The sequence below is a fragment of the Anabrus simplex genome, chromosome 1 (assembly GCF_040414725.1).
Source record: "Anabrus simplex isolate iqAnaSimp1 chromosome 1, ASM4041472v1, whole genome shotgun sequence".
Taxonomy (NCBI): domain Eukaryota; kingdom Metazoa; phylum Arthropoda; class Insecta; order Orthoptera; family Tettigoniidae; genus Anabrus; species Anabrus simplex.
Window position 1 is genome coordinate 607,477,983 of NC_090265.1, and position 21,808 is coordinate 607,499,790.

A 21,808-nucleotide genomic window follows, 5' to 3' on the forward strand; every position below is an offset into this window, starting at 1 on the left:
GAATTATAGGATTCGTAAACGAATACTTAAGGAACTGTGACAGTGAGAAGGAATATTACGCTATTTTACGACGGGGAGCTATTTCCTTTCCTTTTTACTGTGAAAGTGAGTCATGATAAACTGTGCTTCGAATGAGAGTCATTTCGGACAATACGAACGGTGTGCAGTGAGTATAAAAATGAACTGTGCATAGATATGTGTTTTTCATTTTCCAATTATTTCAACTTACGTACAAACTGGGACTGGTAAGAAAAGAAAGAAAACAGCGCTTCAACAAATCCCTCACCTAGTGAATGGTGATTATTTCTGAAGCCGTCTTAATCACTTCTTTTTTTTGCTAGGGGCTTTACGTCGCACCGACACAGATAGGTCTTATGGCGACGATCTTAATCAGTTCTAATACCGCAAATCAATTTGTGATCGTTTCAACATTGGACACTCTAACGGTTACCTAGTCAGATGGACTTCCTTGTGTTAAAGCCACTCTTTTATTGACATGAGAGATCCTGACTCAAGACGACGCAGATCGATGAAGATGATGTTGATCGACGGAGATTGATGCAGATCAACGCGGAATGTGGGCTTGGCACTACGAGGGACGGTTCCTGGAACGCAGTACTATGGAACACCGTGCTGTTTGCTGTTAGCTGAGTTCCAGATTGTTGCTTGCGGAGCAGTATTCGACAGTTCAAGCTCAACAAGAAGACATATTACAGGTGACATAAGTGTCTTTTCATTCAGAAAAATATAATTCTGACTCTCAACAGAACTCTTATAGACAACATCATTGCTGACAAAGAACATTAACTTAGCTATCAGCTTTCATCCGGAAGATAGTGGGTTCGTACCCCACTGTCGGCAGCCCTGAAGATGGTTTTCCGTGGTTTCCCATTTTTACACCATGTAAATGCTTGGGCTGTACCTTAATTAAGGCCACGGCCGCTTCCTTCCCATTCCTAGGCCTTTACGTCTCATCGTCGTCATAAAACCTATGTGTGTCGGTGCGACGTAAAGCAAAATAGCAAAAAAAAATTAAAAAAATGCAGCTCTCTTACTTAATATTTCGAAGAGCAATTATTAGCAGATTTTAAACTTTGAAAATTACCGTTTTACAACGTAATTCAATAATTCACTCTCATTAAAAATGCATACAGACTTTTGGAAGACAGCGTGTTATCACGTTAGCTCTCGTAATATCGTATACTCTCAGTTGTTGGAACGTTAGAATTTCACTTCAGTGTTTTATTTGTAGTGAAGGCGGCCAATAAAGTCTTAAGTCGCAATATTCAATATAAAGTGTACAATAAGTTACGTAAAATAGGACAGTACGTAGAACTTTCTACCGGAAGATCGAATTTAATTTCAAGTGTTAGTTATAACTAAAAATATTTTTGAGAATTTCACGAGAAGAAATTATAAAATTTACTTTGTTTAATTTACGTAGAAAACATATTCTGAAATCACAAATGATAGTGGAAAGGACTTTAGGATTTCTTTAAAGTGAAAGATTAACTTACTTTCAACATGCTTTATTGTTTGACATCAAGAAATTCATGATGGGCATAACTAGCTTAAAAAAATACTCATTTCCAATAAATATCTTTGATCACTACAATTCGGTGATATAATAGGGTAACTTTTCATAGACTGAATAAATGGGAGAAAGTTATGATATCTATTATTTCGCCTTGCAATCCTTACTCTCTGTACCCGCTCCTAAGGACTAGGCACCCCTTAGAGAGATCTCATGCTCTTTGATACCAATATTTACTGGTACAGTATGTAATGTATATTCTTTCGCAGCACAGCGACAAGTTAACAATACTTAAATACAACTGTAAATTGCAATATTTTTATACATTTTTCACTTTGCCACTGAGGAAGTAGCTTGCGAGTTTGGGTCACGTAGCTATCAGCTTGAATTCGGGAGATAGTGGGTTCGAATCGCACTTTCGGTAGCTCTGTAGATGGTTTGCCGTAGTTTCCATTTGTATATCAGGCTAATGCCAGGGCTGTACCTTAATTAAGTCCAAGGCCATTTCCTTCCCACTCCTAGTCCTTTCGTATCCCATTGCCGTTATAAGACCTATCTGTGTCGGTATTTTTGATACTTCTTCTCCTTCCAGTGATTTCTACTCATAGAAATTTGGTGACTATTACTGTTTTTCAATTACCGTATCACGGTAGCCGCTTTGTGGATACCGATATTCCGTACCGAGTATTATCTTTACCTTCTACGGTCCACGTTTTCCTTCCCTCTTGCCTTTTATGATCAGTTGTGTCAGGCTGTATTTGTCATACGGAAGATGTGAGTTAGATAGGCTTTTCTCCTGCATTTTAAAATGATTACGTGCTTCGGCACGATGGAGAACGTAATCAAAAAAGAATAAAAGAATAATACAGGTACAGAACCAAGGGATGTTATTATAGCACAGAAGTCATATTTGTATCTCTTTGCATCTGATGAATGTTAGCGCCTGGTGGCCGAAACGTATGAGAAAGAATGTGCCACTTTTGGCACGTCGAAGTTAATTAGAAATTAACTCTAGAGTTTAAAAGTTATCAATACAAGTCCCGTTCGTTGCAGTCGACTGAGTTTTAATCATAGTGAGAGGCGAGAGTCAGTGAATTCAATTGGCAGATGGTAATTGGAACTGGCCAGTTTATTTTAACAGCTATTATCCACACGTCTCAAAAAGTCTGCCATCCAGCTGATATAATTGAGTAATTGCGACCTATAGCCACTATAATGTCAGCTGTTGACCACGTATCGTACAAAGAATACAAAAACCGTTTGTTTATCCAGTCGGAGAGAGTTAGTATGTGTGAACTGAAGTTCCAAACCGACAGTAATTTGGATGAAAGGGAAATGCGATGCAATGGATGACTGAATAACATGATATTTGAAGGTTTCTCTTCAATAAAATGGTTAAGGTGTAGAGGTTAGTATGGTGAGCTTACACTTGAAGGCCCATGATCGATTCCAGGCTCTGACACGAAATTTGAAAAGTGGTACGCGGGCTGGGATGGGGTCCACTAAACCTCGGGAGGTCAACTGAGTAGAGGGCCGGGGGGTTTCAATTCCCTCCTCAGGCATGGTTTTGCGTGGTTTCCCACTTCTCCTTCAGGCAAATGCCGGGATGGTACCTAACTTAAGGCCTTCCCTCTTCCTTGTCTATCCCTTCCAATCTTCCCATATCCCACAAGGGCCCTGTTCAGCATAGCAAGTTAGGCCGCCTGGGCGAGGTACTGGTCCTCCTTGCCAGTTGTGTCCCCGACCAAATGTCTCACGCTCCAGGATACTGCCCTTGAGGCAGTAGAGTTGGGATATCTCGCTGAGTCTGGGGGGAAAACCAACCCTGGAGGGTAAGTGGATAAAATAAGAAATAGAAAGTCGAAAAATTGAGCAAAAACAATTTGAAAGGTTTTTCATTAGTTATACTGATGGTGCTGCAGATACAGGACTCATACATTTCAGGGATGTTTTTTAGTTTTTCTTAATGGAAAGTTACCTTTTAATCTGGCCCAGTAATCTAGAGGTAGCGCATCTGTCTCTTATCCAGACGGCCTGTGTTCGAATTCGGCCACGTCATGGATTTTTATCTGGATCGGTGGATTTGAGGACTGGTTCGAGAACAATTGAGGATATATGTGACTGAGATACCGTACCCGGTCTAGAACATCAATGACGGCCAATTGCAAGAAATTTGTCCACCTCAAAGTAATACTTTACGAAAGCTTATAAATTACAAATAATGTTCATATTCTTTGAAAAGGAGAGTTGAAGAATTTGTGTCTAAACGTGAATGTTCAACAATTGAAATAATATTGATCGTATATCACTATAACATAAATATTTTACATTTCGTAATGTTCCTCGTAATAAAAAAAGTCTTCCGTAATCGAAAAGGTCAGGACTTTACAGTGTTAGGTATCTAATATGAAACGTAGATAAATATAGGTTTATATATCTTACTCCTCAACCTGTTTCAAGTTATTCGACCGGGTCATGAACGGAATGAATGAAGCCCCTTCTAGCGGTGAGGGTAGGAATTGTGCCGGCTGCTGAAGCCTGCCCCAGCCGTCGGGGCAATGATCAATGACTGACAGATGAAATTATATTGGAGAGTGTTTCTGGAATGAAAGATGACAGGGAAAACCTGAGTACCCGGAGGAAAACCTGTCCCGCCTTCTCTTTGTCCAGCAAAAATTTCACATGGAGTGACGGGATTTTGAACCACGAAACCCAGCAGTGAGAGGCAGGCGCGTTGCTGCCTTGGCCACGGAGATGCAAAATATAACTTACTAAAATGAAAAACAAAATAAAATCAAACACGGACCAAACTTTCCCCTTGCATATTTTGCGATTTTTCTCATTTTGTTCCGATTGTTTTGACTCAAAATTTTACATTTACAAAATCTATAACTCGTCCTAAAATTGTCATCGGTGAAGTTTTCTCATAAGGCCTACTGATTTTTAGCCCTTTCATAACAGAAAAGCTTTGTTTACTACGTTGTGCCACGGAAGAACAATCTGACCACAATTGTGGCGAAATTTACTTTACGTCACACCGACAAAGATAGATCTTTTGGCGACGGTGGGGTAGGAAAGAGTTAGGATTGGGAGGGAAGCGACCGTGGCCTGAGTTAATTTACAGTCTCAGCATTTGCCTGGTTTGAAAAAGGAAAAACACGGAAAACCATCTTCATGGCTCCCGAAAGTGGGGTTTGAACCCAATATCTTCCGAATGAAAGCTGATAGCTACGTACTTGATGTCTTTGGAGTGTACAGACCGGGAAAGGGTAGCGCTGACAAGGGATTCAGAATTATTTGATAAGATAATTAGCTATGTGGGGAAACACCATAGAAAGAAATGTGATTGTAGCGGGAGATCCGATTTTACCAAATGTCAATTGGAAAGGTAATGCGAACGACAGCAAGCATGACCAACAAATGGCAAATAAGTTAATATGGGAAGTACAGCTGATTCAGAAAGTGATGGAACCAAACAGAGGGAAAATATCCTGGATGTGGTGCTGGTTAAACCAGATGAGCTCTATAGAGAAACCGAAGTAATAGTGATCATGAAGCTGTTTTTGTCGTAGTTAAAATAAATGTGATAGAAAGTAAGGTCTTAAAAGTAGGACTAATAGGCAGGACCATATGGCTGATAAAGCAGGCATGAGGCAGTTTCTAAAAAGTAACTATGATCGGTGGAAAACGGTAAATAAAAATGTAAACAGACTCTGGGATGGGTATAAGCAATTGTTGAGGAATGTGAAAGCAGGTTTGTGCCTTTAAAGGTGGTAAGGAATGGTAAAGTCCCACCTTATGATAACAAAGAAATAAAGAGACTGAGACGGAGGTGCTGATTGGAAAGGAATAGAGTTAGAAATGGCTGTGGAAGTAAGGAGAAATTGAATCTAGCAAAGAAGGCAGCTAAGGATAACATGATGGCAAGCATAATTGGCAGTCATACAAATATTAGTGAAAAATGGAAGTGTTTGTATAGGTATTTTAAGGCAGAAACAGGTTCCAAGAAGGACATTCCAGGAATAATTAATGAACAAGGGGAGTGTGTATGTGAGAATCTTCAAAAGACAGAAGTATTCAGTCAGCAGTATGAAAACGTTCGTTACAAGGACAAGGTCCAGATAGAGGAGGGGACTAATGCCAAAGAAGTATTAAAATGTACATATGATAACAATGACCTTTACAATAAGACACAATAGTTGAAAACTCGAAGAGCGGCTGGAATTAATAAGATTTCTGGGGATATACTAAAGACAATGGGTTGGGAAACAGTACCTTATCTGAAGTACTAATTTGATTGTCGTTCGGTTGAAGGAATAGAGAGTTGCTATAGTAGCTGCTGTGTATAAAGGGAAGGGTGATAGACATAAAGCCGAAAATTACAGGACAGTAAGTTTGACATGCGTTGCATGTAAGCTCTATCAGGCATTCTTTCTGATTATATTAGACGTGCTTGTGAAATTAATAACTGGTTCGATAGAAGGCCGTTCGCTTTTAGGACAGGTTATTCCACTGAAGCTGAACTTGTAGGATTCCAGCAAGATGTCTTGGATTCAGTAGGTCAAATGGACTGTATCGCGATTGACCTGTCTAAAGCATTTGATAGGGTGGATCATGCTAGACCACTATCAAAAATGTGTGCAATTGGATTAGAAAAGAGTGTGACTGAATGAGTTGCTATATTTCTAGAAAATAGACCTCAGAGAATTAGGGTAGGCGAAGCTTTATCTGACTCCGTAATAATTAAGAGATGAATTTCTCAAGGCAGTATTATTGGACATTTATGTTTTATTATATATATATAAATTATATGAGTAAACTAGTGGAATCAGAGGTAAGGCTTTTTGCGGATGATGTTATTCTGTATAGAGTAAGAAATAAGTTACAAGATTGTGAGCAACTGCAAAGTGACCTCGATAATGTTGTGAGATGGACAGCAGGCAATATTATGTTGATAAACGGGGTTAAAAGTCAGGTTGTGAGTTTCACAAATAGGAAAAGTCCCCTCAGTTTTAATTACTGCGTTGATGGGGTGAAAGTACCTTTTGGGGATCATTGTAATTACTTAGGTGTTACACAACAAAAGATCTTCATTGGGGTAATAACATAAACGGGATTGTAAATAAAGGGTACAGATCTCTGCACATGGTTGTGAGGGTGTTCAGAGGTTGTAGTAACGACATAAATGAGAGGGCATATAAGTCTCTGGCAAGACCCCAACTTGAGTATGGTTCCATTGTATGGGACCATCACCAGGATTACTTGATTGAAGAACTGGAATATATTAAAAGAAAAGCAGCTTGATTTGTTCTGGGCGATATCCGACAAAAGAGTAGCGTTATTAACATGTCACGAATTTGGGCTGGGAATACTTGGGAAGAAGGTATGTTCCGAGCTGTCGGTGGAGAGATGGCGTGGAATGACATTAGTAGATTAATAAGTTTGAGTGGTGTCTTTAAAAGTAGGAGATATCACAATATGAAGATAAAGTTGGAATTCAAGAGGAAAAATTTGGACAAATATTCATTTATAGGAAGGGAAGTTAGGGATTGGAATAACTTACCAAGGGGGACGTTCAATAAATTTCCAACTTGCTTATGTTTACAACTAAAGTATTAGAATTTTTGCTGTTTATCATTAATTTTCATTTGCTAAGAAAGGAATATGCCTTTATTGGTAGGATGTAGAGTTTACAGTGCACAATGTCTTTTGGTATGGGCTAGAATAAATTTGTTACGGTACGTTCATTGACCTGTCTCAGTCTCAACCTTGGCTTTGACAATATGAAAGTGACTGAGGTATGAGTAGATACTAGTAGTACCATTCCTCATGCAGCCAGTCCTTGTTATGAATTGTGTGAAAATATCGCTCATACGGTCTATTGGTGCATGCTTTTCAGTGGGCTCGGCAGACTGATCTGTAATAACAACTTCTGGCTCGGTGAGGAAAGCGACGGGAAACTATCTCACTCCTCATTTCCCTAGTATGCCTCTTCAGAGACACATAGGCTATTTATGACAGTTGTTGGTGGAGCTGTAGAGGATCGAACCAGCCTTCGGGCTGAATACCCAACATACATACAAGTAAGGAATATACTTATATCTGGTGACTCATTCGGTGCTTTCAGGAAAAAGCAAAAAATATAGTATTTCAGTTTCTTTGTAATTTCGTAGGCAAAACTGACATTCAGGCAGCCTGTATGGCATCAATTCAAAAATGTCTGCGCGCAGTAGCTGATTCGATACGCTTATACAGTAATTATAACTCTTATAATAATTATATCTTGTAGGCTGAGTGAGCTCTAAAATTACATGTATTTCCCGGAATGGTTTTTAAATGATTCGTTTTCCGAACCTACGACCTTCCAAGTAAACCAAGCACACCTTTACACCTGTTTTTACTAGAAGACTAATAAAGTAAGGAATCTAATAATAATAATTGTTGAGGCTATTATTTTCCCAGTGCAGCCTTTGTAAGGCAGAATCCAGCAGAGGATTGGCTGTGTCTGGCGTGCATAGTAAAATGTATATTACTGTGGCGGAGGATACACACTATGTGTGTGTTTCGCGGGAATGTCGGTCACCGAATTAAAAACGAGTCCCTGAGCCAAGGGAATTAAACGTTAATTAAAATGTGATGAAGAAAACAAAAAACCAAATCCCACGGCACTTAATGCCCTTGAAAGGGCTTAGGCCTGCCCAGCGACCGCTGCTCAGCCCGAAGGCCTGCAGATTACGAGGGGCCGTGTGGTCACCACGACGCATCCGATCGGCCGTTATTCTGGGCTTTCGAGACCCGGGCCGCCATCTCACCGTCAGATAGCTCCTCAATTTTAATCACGTATACAGAGTGGAACTCGACCCAGCCCTCAGGTCGAGATAAAAATCCCAGAACTGGTCGAGAATCGAACCCGGGTCCTCCGGGCGAGAGGCAGGCACGCTACCCCTACACCTCGCGGCCGTCAAAATGTGATAACCCTGTCGGAAATCGAAGCCTAGTTAGCCACGCAGCCGGGCCATATTAAAGATAAGTAAAATATTAACAGTTCGCTTCTGTGGTGTAGTGGTTAGTGTAATTAGCTGCCACCCACGGGGGCCCGGGTTCGATTCCCGGCTCTGCCACGAAATTTGTAAAGTGGTACGAGGACTGGAACGGGGTCCGGTCAGCCTCGGGAGGTGAAATGAGTAGAGGTGGGTTCGATTTTCATCTCAGTCATCCTGGAAGTGGTTTTCCGTTGTCTCCCACTTCTCCTTTAGGCAAATGCCGGGATGGTACCTAAGTTAAGGCCACAGCCGCTTCCTTCCCTCTACCTTGTGTATCCCTTCCAATCTTTCCATCCCTCCATAAGACCTCTGTTCAGCATAGCAGATGAGGCCGCCTGTTCGAGGTACTGGTCATTCTTCCCAGTTGTATCCCCCGACCGAATGTCTTACGTTCCAGGACACTGCCCTTGAAGCGGTGGGGTGGGATCTCTTTCTGGGTCTGAGAGAAGAACCAACCCTGGAGGGTAAACAGATAAAGAAAGAAAGAAAGAAAGAAAGAAAGAAAGAAAGAAAAATATTAATACGTAGCCTATCAGTGATAGAGTCAGTACCCTTGAATCCCAAGTTTATGGGTTCAAAACAGTAATAAGTATTTTATTGTTCACAACATAGGCATACATTAACCTGTATTTTATGAATGAATTTATTTTCCAAGTAATACATGTTTTTATTTAGTTAACTCTGTGGACAGGAAATGTTGAAGGCTGTCCACAAGGGTAATTTACGACCCATATACTCCGTATTGCCAAGGTAGTGCTTAACACAACAAGCGATTGTAGTCATTCGACACATTAATTACTATATTCCAAAGCCATGATCAGGTGATTAAAATTAATGGTAATTAATGCAGTAGCAAAATTAAACAAACGTGAAATATTAACATGCCTTTATAAGGCAAATAAGCAATAGAAAAACATTGTTACTGATGCATACCTATGACGAAATTAAAATTTACACACAGTGGAATACAATTAACAACATGTTCAAAATACACAGGACTGATCTGAGTGGCTCACATCACTGGTCTTCAGAGCCGAAGTTCTTTGGTTTGTTTCCATCTCAGTTCAGCGGTGTTTGAAGTTGCTCAAATACTTCAGCCTTGAGTCGATAGATTTACCAGTACGTAAATAAATTCTGCGCAACAAGACTTTGAAAATCTTTGAAGTAGCCAGTGGGTGCATTATTATTATTATTATTATTATTATTATTATTATTATTATTATTATTATTATTATTATTATTATTATTATTATTATTATTATAAAATTTATAGGAGAAGTCTTATTATGCATTAATTTTAGACTGAAATTATTATTGTTATTTTTGGCGAATTTAGGTGTTAACATCTGTAACAATGGAACCGACCGACGTTGCAATAATGAAGAGCGTTACTACATTTTCGCAAGTGTTCTTCAGTGTGTAAGGAGCAGCGGCACGGTGTTCTCACATTTCAACACCTTAAAATACCACCATCCTCAGCAAGATCGAATCCAGTATATCACGAGACCCGGAGTTTCAACCTACCTTCAGTGTTTGCATGATAACTCGTGGCTTACCTAATTTGTTTACAATTTGCTTTAAGTCGCATTGACATAGATAGGTCTCATGATAATAATAATAATAATAATAATAATAATAATAATAATAATAATAATAATAATAATAATAATAATAATAATAATGTCAGCCCCCGTAGCGTAACGGTTAGTATTATTAGCTGCCGTCCTCGGGGGCCTGGGTTCGATTCCCGGTACTGCCACAAATTTCGGAATGGCAGCAGGGCTGGTATGTGGTTGAAATTGTACATGCAGCTCACCTCCAATGGGGGTGTGCCTGAAAAGAGCTGCACCACCTCGGGATGAGGACACGAGTTTACTTTACTATAATAATAATAATAATAATAATAATAATAATAATAATAATAATAATAATAATAATAATAATAATAATAATAATAATAATAATAATTGTTATTATTCCACGGAAAGGAAACATTACAAATATTACAAATATATCGCTATTGGGAAATATCCCGGTGGCAATGGCCACATATAACAATTATTGTGTGGTAATAAAGTAAAAATATAATTTTTTTTTGCTATTTGTTTTACGTCGCACCGATACAGATAGGTCTTATGGCGACGATGGGAGAGGAAATGTCTAGGAGTGGGAAGGAAGCGGCCGTGGCCTTAATTAAGGTACAGCCCCAGCATTTGCCTGGTGTGAAAATGGGAAACCACGGAAAACCCTCTTCAGGGCTGCCGACAGTGGGGTTCGAAACTACTATCCCCCGAATACTGGATACTGGCCGCACTTAAGCGACTGCAGCTATCGAGCTCTGTGAAAAAAGATATAATTACCCAACAACAACAAAACTATAACCACGAATGACCAATAAGCAATTCCATGGAAAGAGAATACGACAAGAAATACTACTAGTTGAACATTCTAAATCCAGCATCATCATATACAAATTCACGCACAACTTAAGTATTTCCATTGCTTAACACTCGACTTGCGTGATGATAAAGTAAATTTAAAACCTAACTATCCAGCAACACCAGTACGACAACAAGAATACAACAAGCAATTCCATGGGAAGAAAGTATTACAAGAACTACTACTATTTTAACATTCTAAATCCAGCATCATTGCGAGAGCTTATGCTTTCTCCTACTTGTTTAACGTCGCAGTAACATATCGAAGGTTTTCGGTGACGGAAGGGCCAGGTTTGGGAAAGTAGTGCCGTGGGCTTAATTTTACTACAGATCCAGCATTCACCTGGTGTGAAAATGGGAAACCATAGAAAACCGCCTTCTGGGCTGCCGATGGTGGGATTCAAATCCACAATCTCACGAATGCAAGCTTACAGCTACGCGACGCTAACCGCACGGCCAACTCGCTCGGTAGAACTTACGTTCTCAAAATCACATTTTTGAGTATTTCAGACTGAAAAAAAGTTAATAATAATGGGAACCACGTCGTAATGTATGACCGATTTAATGCAGTGATGTACAAATGTAACTACGATATCAGGCGAAAAGATTCGTGCATGCAATACATCCTAGTGTTTTGGATAACGAAATATGCCTTCTGCACGAGTTAAATGGCGAGCGCTGGACTGAGAACGGAATGTTACAGTTTTTCTTGTGCAACATAAAACAATGATGTTAGATTTCTAGAAATATTCGAAACCCTGGGACATATCTTCTTCTTCTTGGGCTTTCCTCTCAATTCCTGTGCTCGGCAGGTGACCTAGATTTGTCGTAATTCTACGGCCGGATGTCCTCCCTGATTCAAACTATTTGTGAAGGGATGTGTACACTATAATTTTCCCCTGTTGTGGTTAGTGGTGTTGTATGTACTACAATATATAGAAATGTATTAAGATGGACTCAAACGCCTAGTCCCCGAGCCAGAGGAATGAATCGTACCTTGACCCGACCGGGAACCAAACACGTAGCCCTCTGAAGCGAATTCCAGTACGCGCTGACCATCAACCGACGAGCTGGATATGATCATACCAAGAGTATTCTATGAAATATAGAGTATTCCAAAAAAGGTGGGGAGTGCTTGGACAGTACACTCCTAATCAACACAAAGTTTGGCACATCCCACGTCGAGTAGCTCAAGCCATGTTTGTGTACCGGATGTACTCAAAACTTGTTATAAGTCTGATGGATTTCGGGAGCTGAACGGCGTATTTGCGACTGTTGTTGGAAATCATGCGTGAGGTTTTCATTGAGGGAATATTACTTATTTTGGACATGAAGGAAGAACAGACGATCACTGGGCTCGTAATGATTAGATGGTGAATTCAATTATCTGAGACCTTAAGACAGAATTTATGACTCCAGAATTAATACGAAATATCCCCTTCATTCTAGCCGATAACATACACAGGTATGACACATAAACGATCGACCAGAAAATCATAACGCCGTCGGGTGTTGTTTTGAGGTGTAAAGTTCATACCTCACTTACTTCCTATAGTTATTACTACTGCTATATGTTTTCATTCCATGCCTTGATGGAGTACGGCGGGTCTGCTAGAGGGTTAGGCCCTCTCTCAGGCCAAGGAGATTTGAAGGGATGATTTGAGGTTCAGATAAGGTGAGAGGGTGGTGACCGTGTCCTAAGAAAAAGATACGTCCTGGTCTTCCCTTAGTGCAGGAGAACAGGAAGCTACGGAAAACCATTCTCAGGACAGCCGACGGTGAGGCTCAGCCCATCCGTCTTCCGAATGCAGAGCTGCAAGGCTAGTAAAACTAGCCGGCGTTAAGCCGAACCCTACTCGTCTGGGTCGCCTATATTTCTAGAAACATTCTATAGTGTTACGAATAAACCTCCGTCTGTTTAATTACTCTTATTTATTTCAAGATTACCCAATATACGTATTGTACCCGTAAAAATGTGCTCATTTCTTTAAGGCGCTTGATATTAAATTAACTAGCATGATTCTTAACCTAGGGAGTGGCTTTATCATTGGAGCTGGTACAGAGAGAGGTATAGTTATCAATTTGAGAGATTCTTTTGATAAATTGAGTTTATTGATCATCAAAAGCAAGTTCATATCACCTTCGTACAGCAGCGTGGAAGTGTCGTGGCTGGTTGGTACCTCCAAGTCCTGGGATGGTGCTGGACATCGACTCGGCAGGGACCACACCTGCTCGGATGAGGAGTTCTGGAATGTCTGGAGGTTCTGGAAATGTCTCGACGTTCTGGAAGTCTCGACGTTCTGGAATGTCCCGACGTTCTGGAATGTCTCGAAGATTGGCACACGTTCCTGGGTTAGATTCGATACGTAATTCATACTTGAATTTCCTGCACGGCACTCCACACATTCAGGGCACTGTCTGAACAGATATGACCTTTTAATTATGGTTACTGCACTCTAGATATTAAATCAAAACGTTCTGGAATAATCACTCGAAGAACAAGTACTGGTAGAAATGCAAGTTCATAATGCAAGCTCACTGTAAATCAGAATGTTCTAGAGGATTACTGTCACTGCAGTCCTAAACGCATAGTTCTGAAGATTTAAAACATGTTGGCAATGCACTGAATAAGTAGCACTCGGAAACTGTCCTGTTCCGTCAATAGGCGAAGTGAATAGCCATTAAAGAAAATAATATTTGAAAGTAAAAGTCTGACTTCATAAATTATGGATCACTCAAAATACTGGAAAGTTCTAGGCTTTCTGGGAACGCGATATGCGTATTCTGAATTGTCACAGTCTTTAAGAATCAAAACATAGGTCCCTGTGCAGCACTTGGAAAGTATTGCATATTTCACAATTAAACGTAATGTTGAATGTCCCCTAAGTTTCATAGTCTTTACAAGGCGTAAATTCAATGAGGCACTTGAGAAAACAAGTCACATCGTCCACACGAAAGTTTATGTTGGTAGGGCAAAAGTTCATCCTACACGCTCGGAAAGTTTCAATGTTCCAGAAATTGATTCAAAAAATACAAGTTCGAATAAGTTCGAAACGTAAGTTCAATGCGGTACACAACACTAGTGAAAATTCAAAGTCCTTTCAATCGTCGTCGAATAAGTAAGTCCCTATGTGCCACTTCAAAAACAAAAAAAAAAAACAAAAAAACAAAGTTCCAATGTGTAGAAATAACAAAGTTCCAATGTGACAAAATATTAAAGTCCCAACACGACACTCGAAGAAAATAAAGTTCCGTGGTGTCAAAATATTAATGTCCCAACACGACACTCGAAGAAAATAAAGTTCCAACGTGTCGAAATATTAAAGTCCCAACACGACACTTGAAGAAAATAAAGTTCCAACGTGTCGAATATTAAAGTCCCAACACGACACTTAGATAAAATACCGAAATTCTTGGATTTCGCAGACTGCCAACTAGAAGTTCGACACACATAATACTTCTCCTGTCACCCGTGTCACAGAGACGGCGGAGTGACAGACACTGAATTCGTAGGTCGGGTGGTCCTCCTTTTATACACGTTCGCATGGAAGTGTCTAGAACTCGGGTACTATCTACCCTTATAACTTCTATAATAGTCGGTGGATTTTCTTGAAATCTTGACAGATGATGTCCATTGTAAAGGCTTTTAAGATGGCAGTGTCAAAATAGCGATAAAGTAGCTCAAAATGTACTTTTGAGGATGAGCTGGAACATTACCATGTATGGTAGCGGATAGCTGGCTTACGGCGGCCACGTCACTCGCTGGGTACGTCACTGCGTTCGGCGGGCTGCCTACCTTCCTCCTCGCGCGAAGTTCAACAAACATACTTCGGACTTCTCTCGTAGCGGCGTTCCTGGTACAGTATACACGTATATATTTGCACACACAATTCTTATCAAACATGAATTGACCCACACTTAGTAATTTCTGTCTATTTACAAGTCTGTCTTCCTTATGGCACAGCAGGCGGTCCAGTCGCTACACCTGAGACGGCTGTGTGTAGACCGCTGGATTTCAACACAGAGCTACGGGTTACACAACACACAATAACTATTCCTTGGTTCAACTCCAGAGACAGTCCAGTAATTCACCAGTCACATGCAGCGAACAAGTAAACAGCAACAGCTCAACAGTATTCAACAGCAGGACGATACTCACACCAGCGAATATCAACACAGGTCTATTTACCTTCACACTCACGACAGCGGCTTCCCTTGGTGACTGACGGCGGTCCTCAGTCCACAGAAATACCCAGACACACAGTACTCTCGGCTAGTACAGTGTCTTCCTTTCCGTACGTCGTCTGCAGCTCACCTCTACACTGAACTCTCCGACACCACAACACCAACAGCTATTCGTTCAGACCCCGGCGGGACACTACGACAGCCAACACCCCTGTCGCCCTCAGCCCAGCCACCGAACCCCAACACACTGAGTCTCACGCTCACTCCACCACGGAGTCCAACAGTGACTCACTGTCCACGGCTATAGCTCGGCTGATGTGAACCAGAACATTCGCGAGGTGGCTAGAGGCGGAACATTCCCGTCGAAACGCCAAGAAACTCACAGGTAAGCCAGCCGACGAGAACAATAAACGAAAAGGACGGTTCCACCCAACAAGCCAACTGGGAGGTCGTCTGAGTCACTAGACCCTTCCTGGAAGTACTGAAAGGGGCTACCACGGGGCTGGCACGTAACAATATATACAACATATTCAAAGGGAGACGTGCACGAAAATTCATTGATTTCCTAAATTCTCTGTTTTTTTCCTTAATACAACAGTCATTTCAACAACAAATTATTAAGAAAAACCTCTGAAGATCAGCTCCAGTTGCTGGTGAAATGTCACTTGTCTTGAATTTTCAGATATGGCCTAGCAACACTAAAACCAATCATGACGAGTCTATAAAAATTATGACAAAATGACAACGTATGTTATTAACTTTCTTTGATTCAAAAATAAAATATACCAAGCGATTTGGCTACGCGGTTTGGGACACGTAGCTGTGAGCTTGCAATCTGAAGATGACCAGTTCGAACTTCATCGTCGGTAGCCCTGAAGTTGGTTTTCTATGATTTCTCATTTTCATGCCATTAATGCTAGAGCTATTACGTAATTCGGGCTACAGTCACCACCTTCCCTGACCTCCCTCCCGCTCCCCGGTGAGTAGAAGTGTTAGAATACATCTACGGTGCCTCCTGTCTGTCGTAAGAGGCGACTTAAAGGAGGACCATGGTCTCTCAACTTGGGAGCGTGAGTTGGCGATCATGGTTCACCTAACTGAGTTCGATGTTGCTTCAATTTACTCGAATCTTTTCTGGTGGCCTCGTTTAGTCAACTATTGTTCTCTTTTGACCCCAAAGAGTTAGGTTTACGAGGCAAAGGGCGTCTTTCATTTTCACGCCCTTCGAGGCTTCCAGTTTCCCTCTGATAGTAAAAACTAATTTAAAAAATGGAACAGTTTCTTGTCTCACCTGTACCCGTCTCCTGTTGCGGCATGTATTCCTGCATCTCCTGAACGATACGTCCCACATCCTGAGAGTCTTTGCTGATACTACACAGCTCCTCCTGATTGAAGTCCGGCGTGATGGTCTTGCACAGTAGAATCTGGCTGATCACGTTACCCAGGTTGGACGGCCCAGGTCTGTTCTCTGGAACAAACACGAAAAGCTACTTTTAACCATTTCATTCTCATTAACATGGCAGCACCGCGTAAGGTGATTTCCCTGTTATATTATCACGTCTCAGTTGAATGTGGGTAGATCCCGAGAGAGAGGGAGAGAATTACTACCTTAGAAACTGGGCTTTTGTTATACGGTATGGCAGCGTTCCAAGATTAATTCTGTACCTGAGAGCTAACTAACTTATGCCCATTTTTTGCCGGACTTCAATGCTGAAGATATCTTACCTCCAGCTTGTGAAAGAAAAAAGTACTATTAAATACGTGACACAAATTAAAAGGGGAGGCTAAGGATTTCGGTAAGGAAACTGAACGAAAGGAAAGAAACCATGCTAGGAATCAAAAGAAATGGAAAAGGAAATCATGCAAAGAAAAACTAAGAGGAGAAACTTCGGAGTACTGAAATATATTTAGAGCTATAAACCTAAGTTCAATGTCATTTGAATCTATGGCAATAAAATATTTTTAAATGTAAACTGTAGTTTAATGAATATGTTCAGTGTTCAAAACTGCAGAAAATATATCAATGAATACAGTAGGGGCGTTTGGGAATTAGACGTGTGGTGGGAGGAGGTACAAAAATTTTACAGACAACAAAGAGTACCCGGATGTATGGGACATAGCTGGGGGTGGGGGGAGAGGGGAAACAAATCAAAATTGATAGATTTCTAGGTGATGTAAAATGCATACAGCTGCCCTTTAGGTATTTCGTCTTATTTCGTATTTTTTGTCATACTTATAAGTATTCAGCAAAAAATTTTGAGTAAAATACTGTGGGTTTGAATGGGTTGTTTAAAACACACGACTTTTATAGTATGTCTGAATACCAATGGTTACTCATAGCATACAATTAATAGGCTCAATTAAAATTATACTGAACATTATGAATAATATGTCCCACTAATTGCTTTTACGGTTTCTGGAGACGCCGAGGTGCCGGAATTTTGTCCCACGGGAGTTCTCTTACGTGTCTGTAAATATACGGACAGGAGGCTGACGTATTTTAGCACTGAGCCAGGTTCGAACCTGCCAAGTTGGGGTCAGAAGGTCAGCGCCTCCGCTTCCTTCCCACTCCTAGCCCTTCCATATACTATCGTCGCCATAAGCCATAAGACCTATCTGTGTAGGTGCGACGTAAAGCAACTAGCAAAAAAAAAAAAAAAAAACCTTTCATGACACTTTCCTCGCGCATAGAAAGAAACTGATATATGGAGATGGGTCCGGAAGCGCTTTATTTTCATGTTAGAACTCATTTTATACAACTCTATATTGTAAATTAATCATAGGAAACACTCAGAAACAGAACGTACCATCACACCACATTAAACATCTTTCTTACATGAAATATGCAAAATGCCCTCCGTTAGCATTAATACATACGCACACAATACATCAGCGCATCCAGGATTCATTGCGACGGGGGTTGATGCATGTATCAATGCTAACGGAAGGCAGTTTGATCTTTTCATACAAGAAAGGTGTTTAATGTGGTATGCTGGTTCGTTCTCTTCCTGTGTGTTTCCCGTGATTAATGAACTCTGTAGAGTTATATGAAATGAGTTATAACATTGAAATAAAGCGTTTCCGGACTCATAACATATTTCCTTTTTCTACGTGTGAGGAAGGTGTCCTGGAAGATAGGCTGTAACTTCGTCTCACCCACCTTGTATATAGTGTGAAATGGACGTTTTGGTTGGGGGACACAATTACAATGAAAGTAAGCAGACTGTACTATCCGCGAAAGCTTTCGTGACACTTCGTTTTACGGGGGTGAGGGACAAGGAGGGAACTCAACTCTTCGAGTAGAACTGCCAACTGAATGGAATCGAAAATTTAATTGAATCGATAGTGTGATCGATATGAATTTTCCAAACCTTTATTATCTAAAGCCCACAATTGTGTCACACACACACGCACACACACATATCATGTCTTGTTGTGATTTATGTTTCTTTATTATCCATAATAATATCAATCATAATGAAGTAGAGTGGTCTACCTCTTGCGTGGATAGGTAGTGTACCGGGCGGTACAACTCCACGTCGCTAATTCAAACTTTGCGCCAGTTGAAACTCCCCTACTGGAGGAAGTCTGAACTTTATCTAAGGTGTTAATTTTCAAGTTTCTCAGAAGATGTCACTACTTGGAAATTTTGAACTTTCTGAACTGGGTCGTTTTCGATGTATTTTTGTTTTGCCTGTAGTAAGAAGTGTGAACTTTCTCTTCTAGAGGACACTACTGAAGAACTACAATGGTGCACCCGAGTGCGAAGTGAAAGAACTGTTTTTTGGAGAAAATTTGAATTCATAAGTTTGTTCTTTGTTAAATTTCTTGCAATCATGGTTTAAGTTGGCAATATTAACCCTTTCTTTCCCCTTGTTCTGAATTTAGCCAATCCCGAATTTATTTAGTTAATTTATGACCAATCAGGTGTATCTTCCCCAAAGGGGATATGTTGCTTAACCCTAGCCAATAAAATGATCGTGGGCGGGTGTACTCATTCCTGAAACACCTCGAACTTTCCGCGAGAGTATATAAACTGCTGATTTTCGGGTCTCCGCGCCACTCCAGTAACATCTTTTGGTGTGTAAAGTACATAGCAGGGGGCGGGAAGCGCCGCTTTCTTCGGGCAGCAGTTCAACAACAAGGTAATGGCCGTTTAATAACTTCTTTTCTTGTTAGCTCAGCAGTTTAACTCTCGGGGCAGGTCCGATGCTTTTCCACCATGTAACCTTTCCCTAAAATGTAAAGACTCTTAGTATCTATTCTCTCTTAAGCTGCATATTGGGATAGAGAGTGCTTAACCCTCTCAAGCTCCCACTCATATTGCATTGAGGTGAACTTATTTTTTTCTCAACCGTTTCTTCCTTAACGTAATGTAAATTTGTTCATTCTAAAGTCACCTCTTTAGTATGGGATTAGCCCTTGCAGTAACGGCCTAGTGCCAAGTAGGTTTTATATAAAATGTGTTAGGAGTGCGAGAACGCCTCCTCTCAAGTTGGTATTTTAGAGGCCACGTAATTAACCTTTCCTTACTTAATAGGCCTCAGTAGGTTGGGTATTTTACCCCTGTTTTCGTGTCCGTGGAGGACAACTTGAAAGTGGAATTTGGTGTGGCCTTTGATAGGCTTAAGGTTTGAGAGCGAGTGGCTCTTTCTTGAAAATTGAGTGTTGTATGCCTCGAGGAGGCTTTTCTGTGTAATTTAGAGCAAGTGCTCCTGGGCATGAATGGGGTTTTCTGCCCCTCTGTTAAAACTTGTTTTGGGGTAAAGTTGGGCTAGTTGCTCAAGAATTGTGAGTTCGGGGCTCGAAGCCCAAATCCTGTAAATACTGTAATTGTACTTTTGTTGCCTTGCTACCCTGTACCTGCCATGCTTGTTATTTCTTGATTTTGCAAAGAAAATATAACCTTGTTAAATTTTAAATTAACTTTAATTTCGTAGCCTGAGACCTGTTCACCCCCGCACCTTCTTTCACCTCTGCTGTTCCACAGATACCTCGGAACAGGTAGGAAATGTTTTAATTCTGTTAATTGTGGAAACAGATTTTCCCCCATATGTGGCAGATCGTTCAGTCGACTTAGTTAAGGAGAAGTGCAACTGTTTATTTTCTCTTTTCTGCATCGCAGCAGTCTTCTACGTCTCTATTATTTCTCTGTATTCATTGTGTACAGACCGTGACTGTTTTTTCCAACTAGGAGTTCTAAGGTGTTCATGTGATCTACTTGCATTTTCCTCAGCTATTGCAATAGCTTTCAAAAGTTCATTTTTCACCTATATTTCTTTGCTTGATTGTAAAATAACAATAGTATTCGAAGTTTGAGATTACACCACAAGATGTCGTATGGCGATGCATAATCGATTCACTTTTGGTGTCATAGGTTGCCAATTCGTATCTCGAAGATAGCCGAGGTCTACCGATTCAGCACTAGGGAGCTGAAGTGTCACTAAAATTTTCGCATATAGCAGACGTGTATTTTTATGGACATAATCCCAAATGGACTTTATGAAGTGTGTAAATTTTGTCCACTGACCTGCCATCCTGTAACACGATTTTTGAATTAATTGTAGTTTTTATTCCAGCACGAAAATACCTCACATTTTTAACAGTAAATATCGGATACACGAAGGAATTTGCCGGGCATATGTAATATTAAAGCAAAAAACTCCTTTTAATACTATAATCTTTTCACATCTCACTAACTATACTGCTTTCGGAGGCGTCGAGGTGTCGGAATTTTGTCCCACCGGAGTTCCTTTTATGCGCCAGTAAATCTACTAACTCAAGGCTTATTTGAAGTATTTAAGCACCTCAACTAAGTTGGGTTGGAACACACTAATTTGGGATGAACCACGTCCCTGGCTTCTAAAGTATTCTCATGCCATTTTGTATTACCCGTTTTGAAAAGTAAAAGTTTTTTTCACAGTGTTGGTATAGAGTGTAAACTGAACAGAAGACAAAAAGTTGAGATTAGAGAAGTTAGTTCAAATGAACAATGTTAATATAATGTAGTTATCCTGGGCATTGCAGGGTTATGTAAAGCTTTTGTGCAAGTACAGGATTTATCACCAGAGGACTACTACCTGGCGATGTCGTACGAATGTAAGATACAGATTGGTCAATTCTGCCCTTCAGATATCCGATCACTTCTATTCCAATCCCAGATCCTTGGATCTGGCGACTTACACTCTACCACAAGTCCACACAAAAGAAAAAACAAAGCCATCTCCATACAGACCACGAAATCCCATGGAGGAGTTAAAGGTAAGGTTTTCACAATTCAACCTCGGCATTAAGCGGGTTACACTACGACCGGCTGCCTTTGTTCCCAGGAATTAAACTTGTACTCATTCTCGGTGTAGGCTGAGTGAACGTCATGGGCATGTGCCACTCTAGACGTGGACATTTCGTTTCTTAAATGTTTCGACATCCTGACGAGGAATCGAACCCACGCCCTACCGTGTGAACCAAGCACGCCTTTACAGCCTCGGCTAGGCAGCCCCTCGGATCAAAAATTTTGTGTAAATCACATTCCTATTGCTACGATTTGTTTCATCTCTCGCAATTCACTTTTCTCCCTTTGAAATCTACATTCTTTCTGTCTATATACA

The 21,808-nt window shown here is 40.6% G+C and overlaps 1 protein-coding gene across 1 annotated transcript in view; it reads right to left on the reverse strand.

The window, feature by feature from the left end:
- LOC136881822 (uncharacterized) overlaps positions 1-21,808 on the reverse strand; it is a 474,626-nt gene that overhangs the window by 21,957 nt on the left and 430,861 nt on the right. The window contains exon 4 of the mRNA XM_067154289.2: positions 16,492-16,668. Coding sequence (XP_067010390.1) covers positions 16,492-16,668 — 177 coding nt within the window. The remainder of the gene's footprint in view (positions 1-16,491; positions 16,669-21,808) is intronic.